Genomic DNA, 18,276 nt, shown 5'->3' with positions numbered 1-18,276 from the left:
TAACACGAATTATTGGTTGAAGAACTTCCTTTGATATTATTGTCATTAGCTTCTCTACCTTGTTATTATGATAAAAAGAAAGAATTGCGAACTCGGTGAAGTAAGTAGTATTTTACTTCCTTTCGATTTTTTAATATCTTTATATTTACTATTTTCACAAGCTTGACTTTTTGTTTTATTCAGTGAACACGACATTGTTAAAAAACATTTTTTACAAATATTTGTATCACAATGGTGAAAATAAATTTCTCTATTCGGAGAAATAACACAAAGACAAATTTATTTTTATTATTAGAAATTTAGCGCTTTACGTTATTGTGAAAATCCTGCAAAAACCTGCGCGACGTCACACCGCATCAAATCCGCACCATCACCGAAGGCTGTATTTTCAGCCGTCTCCCTACTTTCCTGCTGATTTCCTGCTGCCGCTCTCAGTCAACGTCCATATCTCGAAGGTGACGGTTTCGCGCTCGGAACCCTTCACCGTCGACCTCGTGCTACGAAAACGTGAAATGTAGTTCCGCGTCTGAAGACATTTCCATCCAAAAGTGTAAGAATCTGTGTTCCCGGAGTTGCTGCTGGGCCCGGAAAATCCGGAAATGACACACATTCGGTTATTTTTAATTTTTTCTTCGAGCCGGAGTGAAAGTATCGGGGCCACTGGTGTTCGTGCGAAAAATTATAGTGAATCTATTTCGGTAAAAAACCGGCCAATTTGTTCAATAGCCGCTGTTAGAACCAGTTTTGTATGTAGTTTTGGGTGTCGTAAGCCTCGGAAGGATTAGAAAGTATTGCGATTTTGCCGGTTGTTATCAGATTTGGTGTTACTTTCTTTAACTACCGATGGTTGACCTCGGTTAGGTCCAAAATTGCGAAAGTGTTGGTTTATTAGCAACCTTGAGGTGGTTTTTCTCGGTTTATTGACGCACATACACCTAGTTGGGCGGTTTTCCGGTTGGTGTCGTAAGGGAGGAAATGAGAAAATAGTTGGAAATTTTCAAAACGTGGTTTCTCTTTAATTGGAGAATTTGGAATTTTTCTCCCATATCAAGATTGAAATGGTGGTCGGTGCAATGATTCGAAAAGGAAATGACCCGAAAATGTAGTATGAATAAAACCAGAAATTGCGGAAAGGCCAAATGATACAAAAAGTTATCGTAATTTTCGTGATTTGTAAAGATCCACAAAGAAATAAATAAAAATTGCATTATGATAAGTTAAAAATATTATGCTTATTACGCACTTCTTATCTGTATTTTTATTAATGAGATGTTTTCATTTGTTCATTAGAAACAAATATCAAACAAATTTTTATCTCCAGTAAATTCCTTGAATATTTTTGGCAATATTTTGTCGTTTTAAAAAAATCGAAACCTGATTTGAATAATAAAATTGCTTGGTTTCTAAAGCTTGACAGAATTAATTAATGGTTGTCATGAATAATGCTATAAATTCGCTTGGATTTAAATTTTAGACATACCTATAGATTTTTATAATGTAAAACACAAAAATCGGTCATAAACATAGCAAAAATACACTGTCTCAAAAACGAATGTAAAATTTTCAACATATTTGTATTTTTACTATCATCATAATTTAGTTGAAATTTTATATAATTTTTTTCTGATTTATGAATCATTATTGTCCTGGCAAAAAAATATTAACAGCGCGATAATTCATTGGATAAGAGTCAAAAATTGTTTTTAGTATGATGTTGACGAATTTTCCCACAATGAAGCTGGACTGTCTAGGTTTGTAGAAGAATTCTTAGGAAATTTTAAAAATGAACATTGTTAATTTGAAGTGCCAACTCTGCTACAAGTTTATTTTTCGGATTTCTTACAAAATTTGCATACTTTTTTAAAAACATCTGGCAATTTAAATTTCGAGCATCTGCTTTTTTCCCTCCAATAAATCTAAAACATGTGCAAAAATAATCTTACCAAGTGTTTCTCTCTGATATAAATAATTTGGTTTCAAGAATTATTTATTTTGGATGTGAAACACGTCTCGCATTATCTGTTATACCAGTCATACATTATCAATTTGAATCAGTTATAAATTTGATTACATTGTGACAAATCGATCATTCACAATCAATAAATATTAGAAATATCATAAAAAGTGCTGTCAGAAACGAATCTTTCGATAAGAACAAAGAATTATTTTTTAAAGAGTTTAAAGCGGTTGTAGACCTCCAAACTTTTTTAAAACAATGCGGCGATAAGTTACCAAAACAATAACAAAGAAAGGTCGTTTGGAAGGAAAAATTGAATCACTGTTAGAAACAGGTGGATTCTTGTCTACCGGAAGGCCGGAATTTTCGTAAAGGTGTCAAGTGCGTTTTTTCGATACTTGATTGTCTTGACAGAGAACGGGAACGGAACTGATTAGACTCGCCACCGAGAAAACCATTTGACCCAGTTATGACCACCGATGAGATCAGCAAAGTTCCAGATGTTCATAAGGGAAAAAAAACTTTCGGTTTCTTGTGGATCGTCTTCGCGTAATGTTACCAAAGCTGTCGTTGCACAATGTTCATGCTCTAGTTGTCGCCCAACCAAACAACAGTCGAAAAATGATCGTTTCCTTTGTGTTTGCTCTGGTAAATGTCACGGCGAAAGTATGCGGAGTTAATTATTGTAAAAACGATTAAATTGCAATCTTGCGCTCGTTTACCTCCAGGATTTCTGGACGAGGTATTGTTCAATTGTCGAATGGGCCGGTTGTGGTAATAGTGAAAGGCGATTTCGATGAAGAATCGGTTTACAGAGTTGGATTTCGCGTCCAAGGAATGCGTTTGTAGCGATTTTGACCTTGTTTGATGGAAAGTGATGTGCTAATGAGGCGGTTTTGATTGTTTTTAAAGAGACGTGCTCTAGCTCCTGATACCAAAAAGCACAAGCTTAAACGATCTTTTTTTAACAATTTTAACTCGTTTTTTAGCAAAATGTAAACAATTTTTTACGGATTTACGCGATCTGATGAATGTTTATTTAGCTTAATTACAGTTTTACAGCTTTCAATTATTCTACCAAATGAGATGAGATATCTTCTTGCATAATTTATGATAAAATATCAAACAAATTAAAAGAAAAAATTTCAAAATTTAAAAAATATAACAAACATGCCAGTGTTTTTTTGTAATTTGTTGTAATAAATTAGTTATAAATTAGTGTTGCAAAAATATTAACCATTTTTCAGACTATTTCAGTTACTTTAGTGATTCAATTTTTTAAATTATATTACTTTTTTTACATTTTAGTGATTCTGGAACAGTTTTTTTTCTTTATCTGTAACTTTATTTTTATTATGGAGTTTATTGGAGCGGTCCTAGTTCCTCAAAGACGGCTGAAATTGTATTTAATTGCCATTGAATTAACCTAATGAACCAACAAACGCTAATGCCACTTTAATTGCCTCTATTATTTACAACTTACATAACTGAGGTCGTACTTTAAGTTTTTCCGTAAAATTCGGTTTAAAAAAGAAAGGACAAGTTACGTAAATCCACAAATTAATTTAATTATTATCATTATTCACTAATAACGGATGACAAGAAAATATCGTGAACACCAAAATAACTATCATTTCGGGCTTGTTGCAATTGGATGTTACAATAACTTGTTTTGAAAATCCGCTTCATTTCATGTTATTATTATTATTAATTGTATGTATGAGGTAATATTTTCATTTATTATTATTTTGTAACAATGTCGGTGCTTTAATTGAAGTGTGAACAAAAGTCAATTGGGTAATGGCCCGATGTAGAGCAGGTTTATGTGACTATGTAGATATAAAAAAATATATTTGAGTGAAATTTTTTGGAAAATGATGTTTTAGTATTATTTAGCAATATCTTGTTGGCAGCATTGTTAACGACGTGATAATAAAAGCACACCTACTTACGACTTAACCATGTGCAAAAACATTAATTTCTTTATTTCCTCGCCTTCATTTTTATAGACTTGTGCAGTAAATTAACTTTCATGAACAATAATTAAGCTTTTACGACACTTTTTATGACTCAATATTACTTATATGCAAAGAAGAAAAATTTATAACTAGAAATAAATGATTCACTTGGTTACTCCGGCTCGTTTATTGATTTGCATCTTTCTTTGATTTTCTTGTAGCAAAAGGAAATGAGTTTTAAAAGAAACAGACTGGAAATATCCTCGTTCTGAACAATAATTTAATGGTTTTACAATCAAATCGTGGCTTGTGTTAAGAAAAAAACGTTTCAAGGAGGCGCTTCAACACCGATCACCACTTTAATTCCGGCTTTTGAAAGTACTAATTGGTACTCATTGATTAATCATTAAGTACTTTCAACACTCAACTTAATAAATGTCAGGATGAGCTTAAGTGTTTATTAAACCAATATCGGACTTATTAAATTTGAGCCACTTTTCAAAGGGATTATTAAATACTTTATTACTCTTTAATCGTTTTCAAAAAATTTTATTCATTTGTAACAATTTCAGCAAAAATAAATCACGAATCAATGTCAACAAGAGACATTTTCAGAAAGACAAATTAGCATTCAAATTGCACATGAATTCTATAGACACTTTTACTTTCAGTGTCTCCTACAAGTCCTAAAATAAATAGATCACAAAAAAATAATAATAAAACTGAAGAAACCTGATTTTTATGTCAACCTTAAATGGTATGTAATCCTCCAACTATAATTCCTGTTATTAAATTAACATAATTAGAAGGCATTTATCGCTGTAAACGCTCCACTTGTTTAATCTAAGTGGAAATTAGACCGTTACGTAACAAACCTTTCTTGTCTCATTTGAGAATTCGCAAAAATTTTGCTTTTATCGATACATTGGACCAATTAATTTAATTAGGAGTTGAGTTAATTAATTTGTAAAATTAGAATTTTCCATTTAAATATACAAATTGACCAATCGGGAAAGAAAGTGTGTCTTTGGACCGGAAAATGGGCCAGCAGCAACATGCCAATTTCACGCTTCTTCACTTCTTCATAAATTTTCTCTACAGAACAAAATGAAGATCAAACATTACCCTGGCAAAGCGGTGATCAACGATCCCGCTTGGTTAGAAATGGACATTTCTAATGATATCAGAGGACGACAATATGAAGCAAATTGGGAAGACACTCAACGAAATTTATCTTCAACTAATAGTTCGGGGTCGAATTCTTGGGATAAGTACAGCGAAGGGACACTTTCGTCAAAATTGGGGCATTATCAGAACATGTTAGATGAGTTAGCCCAAGAAGAGTTATATACACAGCCTATAAAAAAGGAGGAGAAGCCTAAATACCACAGTGAGAAGTGTTTGGCTAGGATTAACAATAATTCAGTTCCGAATTATTATTTACCTTCGCAAGCGAAGATACAGAAAAGTCGAAGTTTTAAAGAGTCTGAAGATAAGAAACCGATACCTAAACCTAGGACCAAGTTGGCCAAAAATTTCGATAATGAATTCAAGAACGTTGTTAATGATTTAGAAAAGCAAATCAAGTCGGTCAGGTTTAATGAAGAGGAAGAAGAAGGAACTGGACAAAGAGTTAGTGAATGGATTGATGATCAAAATAAATATATCTTGACTGATAATGTTCTTATCAAGGGCGAGGACCTCCCTAAGAAGCCCCGCCAAAGGATCCCCCCTCGCAATCTCACACCATCTCCTTCCGAAATCAGCGATGACCCTCCTAGTGCTTACGATCTGTACAAAAGTGGTGTAAAAGCGCCAGTTCGCGAACCAAAAAACAGTGATTTTCTCATTCCTCGTCCGAAACTGATCGTCCCTGTGCATACGTATGCGGTGAGGAGACGGCGGACCGGCAACTTGCAGTGTGCCGGCGAAGAGGTCATCAAGAACAAAGATTCGGGTGAGTTTTTCGGAGGCGTGCTGGTATTTGGCGAAAGGTCGGCCTACGTGCTCTTGTCTGGAGTGCCTGCGCGGAATATTTATCCGGGGACGAGTATTGTGTTATCAAGAGGTTGATGGTGGGTGGTGGGTGTGGCGGTTTGGAAAAATTATGGGCTGGGAGATGTATGATGCGTTGCAATAAGTGTAATACTGACATTTGGAGTCTTTATCAGGATTTCTCCGAAGTTGCCACGTTTGTTTAAAATTAAAAATTAACTAGTAATTTAGCAGTTCTTCTTACAGATTAAAGAAACAGTCAAAATATAATACTAGCGTTTTTTTAAATAAATTAAATACAGGGTGACTATTAATAATGTTTGTAACAAAAAAATCTATCAGTAATTCTTCTAATTTATTACATCAGAATGTTTCAGGTGACGTCAAAAATTTGACGTTTAAGTGTGCCATAGTCAAACTAAGATATAAATTTGACGCCAACTTGAGGTTACAAATCACAATCATTTATAGTCACCCGGTAGAACACAAAATCAAATGTTTTTTTACAAATTAGAAGCCAGTATAAAGAATTTTTGTAAGAAATACAGTGTGAAATGATTAAATCAGTATTTAATCCATATTTCAGTTTTAAGTCTTTAATGAAACTGATAGCATTTTTGTTCTTTGCCCAGTTCTTTCTTTTTCAATATATGAATTTTATTCGTAATACTATACAGGGTGTGTCAGAACTCCCGCATCAGAGAAAAATTTCAAATAAGATAAGATACCAGGAGAATGGAAAAAATGTTTATAAAATTCTATTTGTCAAAAAATTTTGCTATTTATTTTTTGACATTTGACATTTTTTATGTCTGTTTAATAATACTGATGATCTTGCATATGTTTTTTTATAATTATTTAATATAGGTACAAAATTTTTGCCAATAAAAGCCACAAATAACATTAAACAGAGTTACAATTTAGGAGATACAGCTTCCTTGTTTTCTCTCCTAATAGCATGTAGCAAAAAAAAACTTGGAAAATTGTTTTTTTAACAGAAATAAATAGAGTCAAAGTGCAAAATTTAACCTTATATGATATTCTTCTCTGGGGCGCGAGTTCTAGCGCACGCTGTATACCTACCATGATTTTCGTAGTGACCTGTGATTTTGAATTTAAAATGGCAACACCGAATTATTGTTGATATCAAGTCGTTTTCGGCCAGCGACTGTTTCTTGGAAATGAGTGACAATTAACTTTAAAAATGAGACGGTTGAATATGATTGGTTGAAATTACAAATTAATTTTATAGTCATAGGATTCTCTCATCGGAAAGTGACTGTAGTCAACCATTATTGTGATTTTTGTTTTTACGGGGCTACAAATTTAAAGTTTCAATTTGGCAACACTGAGTGTCAAGAAATACAAACATCACGTTTTTTATTGGCAATTGTCATTTATTTGCGATGGGCGGCCGCTGGCATAGTCAGAAGAATTACTAATGCTTCATTGTTGCCAATAGATTTTTTTTGTCATAATTGTCTAGGTCATTGATTGTTGCCAATTTAATTTCAAAGTTGTTGTTTTGCTAATTTGTTCAGATATTTAGTTGAACGCATGGTATTACAAGTAAGCGTAAATTGTTAATTTATTAGCAAAAACAATTTTTTTCAACACCAGGAAATTACTTTTCGACATTTCGACGAGTAAGAAATTAAAATAAGTAATGTGTTGTGAGTTATTTCCGTAATGGTATTTTCAAGGATTAGGCATTCCGACTAAAGGAACTCAAGCAAATAATTTTGTAAATGTTGAAACATGTTAAGTAATTAAATAGTACCTTATTGTTTGGTGTTTATCTTTGTATAATGTTGAAATGTTGAATGTCCAGTAGTTAAGTTTTATTTTATCAAATTATACAGTTGAACTAAACGTTACGCACAAAATTCATTTTTTTGTTGTGGGTCATTGTTTAAAAAAATCTTAAAACAGGTCGATTTTATTTTTATAAATGCTACATTTTGACAGTTTTGTAACGTTTATGACGTCATTGGGTTTTCAATAGTGACTTCGTCATTAATTTTTTTAAATGACAATCAACAATCTTGTTGACTGTTTTTGATAATAGGTACATTCTTCTCTTTTTAAAAGAAAATATTACCAAAAACAGTAAACAAAAATGTTGGTTGCCATTTAGAAAAATACTGATAATGTCGTTACTTAAAAATTATTGATGTTATAAATAATAGTATAATGAAAATTTATCTTTTACAAAAATTAAATCAACCTATTCGAGAATTGTTTTAAAAAAACACATAAAATTATGAATTTTGTGCGCTACTTTGGTTCACTTGTATATTTCTAGTCATTGTAATTTTTAGACCGATTTAATAAAGTTTTTTGTCAGTAGTTATTACGTAACGTAATTTGACTGCTGTCTTGATTTACATCAAGATTAATATTCAAGTTTTGTGTTGATTTTACTTTTAATTAGAGTTTTATTTTTGTTCATTATATTTCATATTCAAGATACCGAACTTTGCTCGCGGCATAACTGACGTAATAGTTATTTGTATTACAAGAGAGGAAACCTTTCTTATGAGAGGTTACATATGTTTTTATTGTAAATTTTGACTGATGAGGGAGGAAAATTTTTGCCTCCTAGGAGGTAATTGGCCACTTTCCTTTTGTGAAATTAGGATGGAGAAACTTACTTTCTGTTAGGGTCGTAGAAATATATTGTTCAGATTTTGGAGTGCAATAATCTGCTATCATTTTTTTTGTCCAACAGAGTTAGTATTTCATTCAATTCAGTGCTAGCAAATAACATTTCTGTGAATACCATTTTCGTTTATATGATTCATTAAAGTAACTCGAGCTACTCAATTCTCACCAGTTTTATTTACTTGGTCAAACATTCTTCTATGAAATGAAATAAATAACCAGTTATTCTCAGGATACTAATCTATCAGTAACAACAAATCATTTTTTGTGTCTCTCTAAACCATACTCTTTGTTGAAAGCCTGAAAATTTATTATCAATACCGTTTTAAACCGAACATTATGGTTGTAAAATACAGTTTCAGAAATACTTTATTTATATCTCTGAAGCTCGTGGTGACATTGTTAATGATACGGCGATAAATATGCCACCACCTACGCACATACATTGTTCATATGTGTAAGCAAATAATTTCTTTATTTTCTCTCATCCGGTTACTCTTTTTAATAGACCAGTCTACCGCCATAAATTACGTACCTTGAATGATAATTACATCTTTACAAAGATAAAATTGGCAACAAATAACATTCTTTTATGAGCCAATGAATAATAATTATTATGTGCAATCAGGAACGACGATGAAATTTTGAATTAATTTTTAATAGGTTTTTTTTCTGTAACACTCATCTGAAAAATTCTGAAACATAAACTCCCACAGAGCTGTGAAAGTTTAAAAGCTGACAGTCATATGTTAATTTTTGTTAGATGTTAAGATTGTTTTACGACTTGAATCGAAATTGCTGTGTCAACTATTTTATTTGGGAAATTAAGGAAATTCTTTTCTCTAATTGATTATTCAAATCACATTGTCATCTCTAAAGCACTTTCTCGGATTCCTGCTGAATAAAAACCGCTAATTTTCTTGTTAACATTTTCGACCTTTTCATGAAACACACCACAAACTCCCATCAACGAGATGCATAATCCCGCAATTAAACTTAATGGTTGCTCCCCCAGACCTCTGCGCTTAAAAAACCTCAGCTTTTTGCCGCCAGGTAACTTGTTCAGACACACTCACATCCCGGGTCTTGTTTATTTGTATTGCGGCGTATTTAACGATTATGTTGTGTGCTGTTGCTGCCGGTGCTCCGCGAAGAAATTACTTACATTTTAACCGAGTGAATTTATACGAGTCACCGGTTGAGATCTATGATAGATGGTCCGGTTCGATAATATGCAGGATGGCGACGGACTGTGTTTTTCATCCTGTCGTCGAGGAGACTTCAATCGGCGATCGAGCGCGGAACTTAGGAAGGTTTGCAGAGGAAATCGTGACATAAATATGATGACAGAGATTAGTTCAATATTTAATTTAAAAGTCTTGAAAGTCTGTCACCATAATGATTTATAAATTGAAGTTGTTTCCCATTACTTTCAATAGAAGTAGATATTAACAGTAACAACACAAGAACTCGTGTTTTGTATAAAAGCTCCTTTATATTATTTTTTATTCTGGAAGCGTAAAATAACGGTAATAATGTTTATTATTCTTGGTTACGAAACTAATGCGTAACTGTTAGATACTTCAATTCTAAATCACTGCTTAATTTTAAATTGTATAGTTTCTAAATCTGTTATTTTAAAATATCAGTCGTTATCTTTAATTACTTACTCACTTAATTGTACCTTTTGAGTAATTACTTGATTTTAACAAATTGTATCTACAGCCTGTGACAGAAATAAACACCTACATTAATTTTAATGACTTAGAGGGTATTCTTTCAAGCATAAAAAAATAAACAAATACGTATTTTCTCTAATGAACTGCAAACGCGTCTACATAATACATTTACTTAATTTATTATAAGTCAGACAATCAAAATAATAGTATCTTTTTATTTTTTAAAATAAGACAAATTTTCTAATAAAGCACCTACATGTCAAAATGTTAAAATGATGAAGAAATTTTAGAAATTCGAACATTCAGATCGTATAGCTTAATAAAAAGAAATACATACTTACACTCAAAAGTTTTAATTCACAATGTCACAAATGCACTTGAAAAACCTGCACAATTGAATAATTAGAAAAAAGAGTACTGCAAAAGATATACTACACTACATTGTCTTCTTCGGTTCAGTATGACGATGGTACCTTATTTTAGGCAAATACTGCTGTATAAGAGAGGATTTAAAAAAGAAAAGAAAACTATTATAACCAAAACATGCAGGGCTGTTACAGTTACAACATAATATGATGCTTAACGAAAATCCAAATGTATTGTTCATCTTTTACTCATGCAAAAACACGTATTAAGAAGTTGAAAATAGTTATTTTTGTTACAAGTATCTAAAATACTACAGTTTTTGCGGACGAATCATTGCTGATGAATCCGCAAAATCGTTTTAGATACGTGTTACAAACAACATTTTTTTGTTAAAGCTCCCAAAACACAAATTCGCACCTCTTATTAAACTCTAGAAAAACTGTATTTTGGGTACTGAGTATCTAAAATAACCATTTTACGTACTATTTTAATGAATCCGGAAAAGACTCATTTTAGGGACTCAAGTGAGTTCCCAAAAGAGCTGTTAGATTAGCACTTTAAGAGTTTTATTTAAAAAAAGTGAAATAATAATTGCTAATATATGAAACAGTAACTTACACTCTCCCAAACTAGATAACGGGGTAGTACTCGTATTTATGAAAATACCTTATATTAGGAACTATTAAACAATAGTTATTATTATTTTTATTATTACAGCTAATTAACTAATTTATTATAATTGAGACTTTTTATAATAATGTGTTATTTATGATGTTATATCATTATTTGCACTAGCAAATTAGTGATTGCATCACGTTAACAAAGTTTTATAATAAGAGACACAGAGAAGCTACCGGCTTGAAGAGTTTCCATTTTGATAGATTACATTTTTCTAATGATTCAATATGAATAAATAAGATAATATGTAAAAATGTTTTGCACAACTAACTTTTTACTTCAGATATAATACATTTGCAAATTTTTTGCTTCATAAACCTACTACTTTCTTCCTACAATATTGATGTTGCTTTTATACCTTACATGTTTTAGAACGGATGTTTTTTTTTAATTTAGCGCTTTAGTTGGCTATAACTATGAGTTTGATGTGAAGGGACCACAATTTTTTATACGGCCAAATGTCAAATCGATAATTCGTTCACAATTAAACTTTCATGACTAGCTTTGAAATTAAAAAAAAAAATAAAAAAAATGCTTACATATTACTATATCACAAAAAATGATTCCTCCGATGGCGGTATTTGTTTAATGTTGCAAGATCTGCCGTTTCTGCTAAAAAAGCTAAAAAGACTCAAACAATTTTTTGGCATGGGAACTTTTAACTCATTTAGATGTCCTTTACCACCCAAGAGATGGTCCGAGACTTTTGAATTTTCCTATACACATATAAAGAAAAAAGTTTATATAATAGGGAATTTATAATAAAGTTCTATATTCTAGATGAATATAGGTATTCTAGTTGATTATAAGTTTATTATTTCTTTGTTTCATAGTCTAGGAATTTTATGTTGTCACGGACAGATCAAATTTTTTCAATATTGCACTTCAAAAGTGTAATTAATATGTACAAAGTGATCCAGAAAGACTGTATCTGTTGGTGGTAACAGATTTGAGTACCTGTGTTTGTTAATAATTTGAAACACTGCAACCGGATACAGTTTAAAGTCAGGATTGCCAACGGATTCATTCTTTGTGGATCATTTTGTATATGAAAATTAAGAGTAATAGAAACAAACGAAATTTAAATTTAAGTTCTGCATGAATAGGGACCACCTATAGTGCCGATAAGTCTTTATGTTTTAGAGTGTCTACTCGAAAAGATCTAGAAAGTCATGCAAATGCTATTTTCTCAAAATTCTTTTAATAGAAGATTTCCAAGACATCAAATGGGACATTCTTTTTCTTTTCCTTAAAATGTTCGTATTGTGTTTTAAATTTAATAATAATAATACTACACTGGTGTAATTTTGTCACAGATAAAGTGCACGGTTGGCTCTAATCGAATTTTAATGCAAATTCTGATTCAGTTTTATTTTTTCTTTATGTAGTATCGTTATCTTGTTACACCTACGTGGAATAGTCTTCAGGGAGCTAATCAAGCAAAGTCAGCGACCTTAATAACCTAAACATGTAACACGAAGAAAGCTCTGAAAAGGGTAGGACATAATTTAATTATTTCACAGTTAGAAGATTTCTTGATAGATATGTCAAATAAAATATCATCTTCTCATTTATTACAAGAGAGAAACTCACTTGTATATGATACAAATTGATGAAAACATTTGTAGGACTTTGATTGAAGTTGTGTTTACAACAGTATAGTTGCGTCATATTGCATTGTTTTGGATTATGCAATGTTTTGAATGAAAACACTTGCCATATTACTTGAAGGAATCTTCTAGTATGTACTGTACAAAATTCTAAATAAATTTGTAACTGTTTCCACTCGCTTCGCTCGCTTTATAAATTTTGAACAATGAAATACGGGTATTCAGGTTGATGTGTCTGAAACATCATTAACTTAATTACTATCATCAAATTACTCCCCGTATCTTGTAAATTGTAAATTTTTGTAAGTCATTAATGGGATAGTCATTGAACCATGAAGCAATCTTGAGTCATAGTTGTAACACTTGTGCATGGCTTATTATTCCACTCTATAATAGTCTGAAAACCACACACATAAGCATCACAATCCACGTCTGTCTTGGCCAAAGAGCTTGATTGACCTTCCAGTGCGGTTCTATCAACATTACGGACTAATTAATCGTAAAGGTTATTCTCGTTAGGCAACTAGATCTAGCGGTTATTTGCCGTTGCAACAAGGAAGAGTAACGCACAACATTCTGCGACCGAATCGGATCATTAGCTTACCGTTACAAGAAAATAATCACAGTTGATTAGTACGTGTCGCAATTGTTGAAACAGACAAAGAATAATAACATTCAGTAGCAACACGATGAGAATTAACGAGACGCACCCTTGGAAAGTTCGTGTGAAGAAAGTAAACTGGATAAAGAGGATTTTTGCAAAGTAGTGGAGTGACCTATGACATCAAATTGTTCACATTTTCTAAGCTTTTACGGTCACGCGTGAACTTTCTTCTCCTTATTGATCGTTTAGTGGAAAAAATACAAGACGAGAAGAAAGCATGTGAATCACGATTAGATTTCTTCGACGAGTTTAAATAAAAACGTAACCACAAATTCAAACGATTTCAAAAGTTATCAAACATGAACAGGGTGTTTCATATAACTTTACGAGGCTTGCGCCTAAACATACAAATGTCACAAAACACTAGATAGAAAAAATACACATTTAATTATTTATTCTAGTTTATCTATCTTAATCACTAAATAACTAAAAATGTTGTAATTTTTGAAAGGGTGAACAAACTGGAGAAAATTATCTAATTTTTCAAAATTTGTAATCGAGTTCGTATCGGAATATATATTATTAATTGCATCTTACAGGCGCAGGCTTCGTAAAATTATGTGAAACACCCTGTATTATTGCTGACACGAAATTTTGGACATCAAAAAAATGTCAATGTAAGCCACGCTTTGATTGACGTTTGAAAACTTAAATTTGTAAGTTTTAATTGAAATTACTTTTGGCGTCGATTTTCCGAAACAATAATACCAGCAATATGTGTTTTTATATAAGTTCAATAAATTATTTAGATTTGTTGTCAGTTTCTCTCTAATTGTCAGGATAAAAATTATAAAAACGAATTGAATGACAAATCGTCCAAAATTCCATTTCCGCAATTGTACATACAATTTCAAAATGTAGGGAAGAAGGAAATAAATAGTTCAAGCCTTATATGCAATCACATATTTCCTGCGACAAAATCAAATATTTGTAAACCGTTATCTAATTACAATTTTTATGTAAATTGAGTCAAAACTCAAGTATTTGCGTATTTTTCAAGATAACATAATCTTGGAAGATTGATTTCGGTTCAGGTACAGTTTTACATTTTCTTACAATGTGGTAACTTTTATGCCTAACGAAATTTGACTTATTTGCACATTACTTTTACTACTGAAATTGTAAATTGGCTATTATGCATACATTTACGAGAGAACGTAACATCGCTTACGAGCACACGTCTTCCATAATCGTTTTATTACTTTAGTCTAAGTAATAATTATATAAAATAATTTTGTCATTAAGCACGCACCAGCTTTCTCTCTATTTTCACGACTGAAGACAGCAAACAGGAGAAAATATTCAAAACAATAAACTAAACTAAATACTTGTCCAAGTCTGTGCAAATAATTTGTTGAGATTAATTACATGAGAGAAAGTCTTAAAAGCAATAAAATAAATGCGTTAAACTGTTGAATAAATTTTTAGCTTTACAAGGATTACTTGAATGTATAATTTGCATATAATGGCAAAGGACTTTAAGATAATTAAATTATGTTTTCGAGTTTCTACGGGATTATATAACATACGGTACAAGATGTTCACTTGCATGGTTTCACTTTTAAAATTCGACAAGTGGTAAAAACTTCCTTATTTGCAAAGTAATTTAAAGCTTGTGACGTCTATAAAAGGATATTCACCGTAAATTGTCAAAAATAAATTGAATTTTTAATTGGTGTCTTATTTATTACTTTTAGAAGCAAAGCTTACCATAAATGTGTCTTTGAATATTTGTTTGAAACCAGTTTCATTTATTTTCTAATTTTTTGTTCACTGTCAAAAACAGAAACCAAATCAACTAAATAACAGTCTTATACACTACTCGTTTAATCGGACAAGAAAATTATATCGTTTTTATATTTTTATACACATGTTAAGTAGGCGTAGAAGCACCAAGCCCACGTACCGTAATCCAATTTTTGTCATTCGTAACTGTTTCGTAATCATAGATTCATCTTCAGGTCAGCGACATTTAAACAAAGCATTTTTTCTTTCTTGTTGCAGAGGGTTGCGTCGAAGTCTCTCGCGAAAACAAGTTCCTTAGCACCCTCACCCCTGGCAAAGTCTTGGGCGAGCTTGCAATCCTCTACAACTGTCAAAGAACTGCCACTATCAAAGCCGCCACCGACTGTAAACTATGGGCCATCGAACGACAATGCTTCCAGACAATAATGATGAGAACCGGTCTTATACGACAGGCCGAATACACCGATTTTCTCAAGAGTGTACCCATCTTCAAGAACCTGCCAGAAGATACTCTCATCAAAATCTCCGACGTTTTGGAAGAAACCTTCTACGCGAATGGAGACTACATCATCAGACAAGGTGCCAGAGGTGACACTTTCTTCATCATCAGTAAAGGAACAGTCAAGGTGACGAAGAAAGTACCCGATAGTAATGAAGAAAAGTACATCAGGACGTTGGGAAAGGGCGATTTCTTCGGGGAGAAGGCGTTGCAAGGGGATGATTTGCGCACGGCGAATATTATTGTTGATAATCCGGAAGGGGTGTACTGTTTGGTTATTGACAGGGAGACGTTTAATCAATTGATTTCGAATCTAGACGAGATCAGGACAAAGTACAAGGATGAGGGTGTGGATAGGAGAAGGTGAGTTGAGTTTGGCATTTTGAGGGTTGTTCTAAACAAAGGTTTTTACAAGCTTAAGGGGATGATGGGTGAGTTAGTTGTTTGACAATCAAAAACAAACTTTTTTAAGCTTTAGACCTAATTTTTGCTCTATTTTTAGAGAAAACGAAGAATTCGAACATGTCCACCTCAGCGATTTGAAAAAGCTCACAACTCTGGGTGTTGGGGGTTTCGGTCGCGTCGAACTCGTTCAAATCCAAGGCGATTCGAATCGCTCGTTCGCCCTGAAGCAAATGAAGAAGGCGCAAATCGTCGAGACGCGTCAACAGCAACATATCATGTCCGAGAAGGAAATTATGGGCGAGGCTAATTGCGACTTTATCGTCAAGTTATTCAAGACGTTTAAAGATCGCAAGTATTTGTATATGCTGATGGAGAGTTGCTTGGGAGGCGAACTGTGGACGGTGTTGAGGGATAAAGGACACTTTGACGATGCCACAACGAGGTTTTATACCGCCTGCGTGGTGGAAGCGTTCGATTATTTGCATTCCCGCAACATTATATACAGGTGAGAAAAAATAAAAGCCAGAATCTCAAGGCGTTTTGCCCTGAAGACTGTTTATTTGGTAGTTTACTAATAATTGAAACTTCTGAGAAGTACCCTTGAAAAAATGCTTGAGCACATATTTTCTCATCTTTTGCATTTATTTGCATAAAAGTTACTCACACTTGTCCACAAGCCTCACTTTAGACACGTTCTCTCAATAAAAAACCATATAGTCGTGTAGGACAAAAAGTCAGGGACAAAACGCTTAGATCTTCAGGTTCTGATAAGATTGTGGGAAAATGTGGCACCAGAACTTGGATTTCTATTCTTTAAACGGATTTTTTATTCAACGATTTGCACGTTTATGTTAATCAGTCACTAACGTTAATTTTCTAAATTTTCAGGGACTTGAAACCGGAAAATCTTCTCTTAGACAATCAAGGCTATGTGAAATTGGTTGATTTTGGATTCGCCAAGAAGCTCCACAGTGGCCGCAAGACGTGGACTTTCTGTGGAACTCCCGAATACGTTGCTCCTGAAGTAATTTTAAACAAAGGGCACGACATAAGCGCCGATTACTGGTCACTGGGCGTACTGATGTTCGAATTGCTGACAGGAACGCCGCCCTTCACAGGGGCCGACCCTATGAAAACCTACAACATAATTTTGAAAGGGATAGACGCCATAGATTTCCCTCGAAATATCACGAGAAACGCCATGGCTCTTATTAAGAAATTGTGCAGAGATAATCCAGCAGAGAGATTGGGATATCAAAAAGGAGGGATTAGTGAAATACAGAAGCATAAGTATGTTGATAAATTGCCAAGTGGGAAATTTTAAAAATTTAATAATTGTTACAGATGGTTCGATGGTTTTAATTGGGAAGGTTTGGTGAACAGGACTTTAACGCCACCCATTTTGCCTCAAGTCAAGCACGTGACCGACACGAGCAACTTTGATGACTATCCCCCAGACACGGATACTCCGCCACCTGACGACATTTCGGGTTGGGATGCTGATTTTTAGCGTAAATACTAATTTAGGTTGTTACAATTGGATATTGATGAGAGCTGTGTGAATTGCAACGCAAACTAGGTATAGGTGCCAACGTTGCAATCGATCGATAATCACATGACAATAATTCTGGTTTTCGACTGATGGTAGATGGCCCCAAAAGCGCACAAGTGCCATTTTAATTTGTTTTAAAAAGGAATTGTTTGTATAATATTTTTTTAATTTACAATACATGTTGTGACTGTTTATATTTTAACAGAAAGTTACCCATTTACATTATGTGTATATTTCAATAATTGTAAAGCAATCAATAATTTAATAATGATGTAAAGTTTTTTATTGTATAAGTTTGTGAATATAAGATGCTAAAGTTGAATGCTCTCTTTTATTTTACTTACTTACTACTCCTTTTTTGGGCTCGAAGATTTTTTTAAATGTAGTAAACTTTTTTTTATCTGAAGCTCTATCTACAGACCTGTAGATCTATCTACAGACCTGTAGATCTATCTACAGACCTGTTGATCTATCTACAGACCTGTAGATCTATCTACAGACCT

General features: G+C 32.9%; 1 protein-coding gene across 4 annotated transcripts in view; it reads left to right on the top strand.

Moving 5' to 3' along the window:
* LOC123004377 (cGMP-dependent protein kinase, isozyme 2 forms cD4/T1/T3A/T3B) overlaps positions 1 to 18,095 on the top strand; it is a 60,107-nt gene extending 42,012 nt beyond the window's left edge. For 2 of the 4 annotated variants that reach the window (XM_044397617.1, XM_044397618.1), the window contains exons 4-7: positions 15,576 to 16,179; positions 16,319 to 16,726; positions 17,110 to 17,511; positions 17,566 to 18,095. In XM_044397617.1, coding sequence (XP_044253552.1) covers positions 15,576 to 16,179; positions 16,319 to 16,726; positions 17,110 to 17,511; positions 17,566 to 17,731 — 1,580 coding nt within the window. In that variant the 3' untranslated portion in view covers positions 17,732 to 18,095. Of the gene's footprint in view, positions 1 to 405; positions 551 to 5,016; positions 5,873 to 15,575; positions 16,180 to 16,318; positions 16,727 to 17,109; positions 17,512 to 17,565 lie in introns of those variants that run through there. The other 2 variants (XM_044397616.1, XM_044397615.1) reach the window with 2 other exon arrangements.
* Positions 18,096 to 18,276: the final 181 nt, after the last annotated feature.

The sequence above is a fragment of the Tribolium madens genome, unplaced genomic scaffold (genome assembly GCF_015345945.1).
Source record: "Tribolium madens isolate multiple individuals breed KSU strain unplaced genomic scaffold, Tmad_KSU_1.1 Scaffold_1;HRSCAF=32;Tcas5.2_LG8, whole genome shotgun sequence".
NCBI classification, from domain to species: domain Eukaryota; kingdom Metazoa; phylum Arthropoda; class Insecta; order Coleoptera; family Tenebrionidae; genus Tribolium; species Tribolium madens.
Note: the sequence above shows the minus strand (reverse complement) of the source record. Positions and strands in the feature narration are given on the sequence as shown.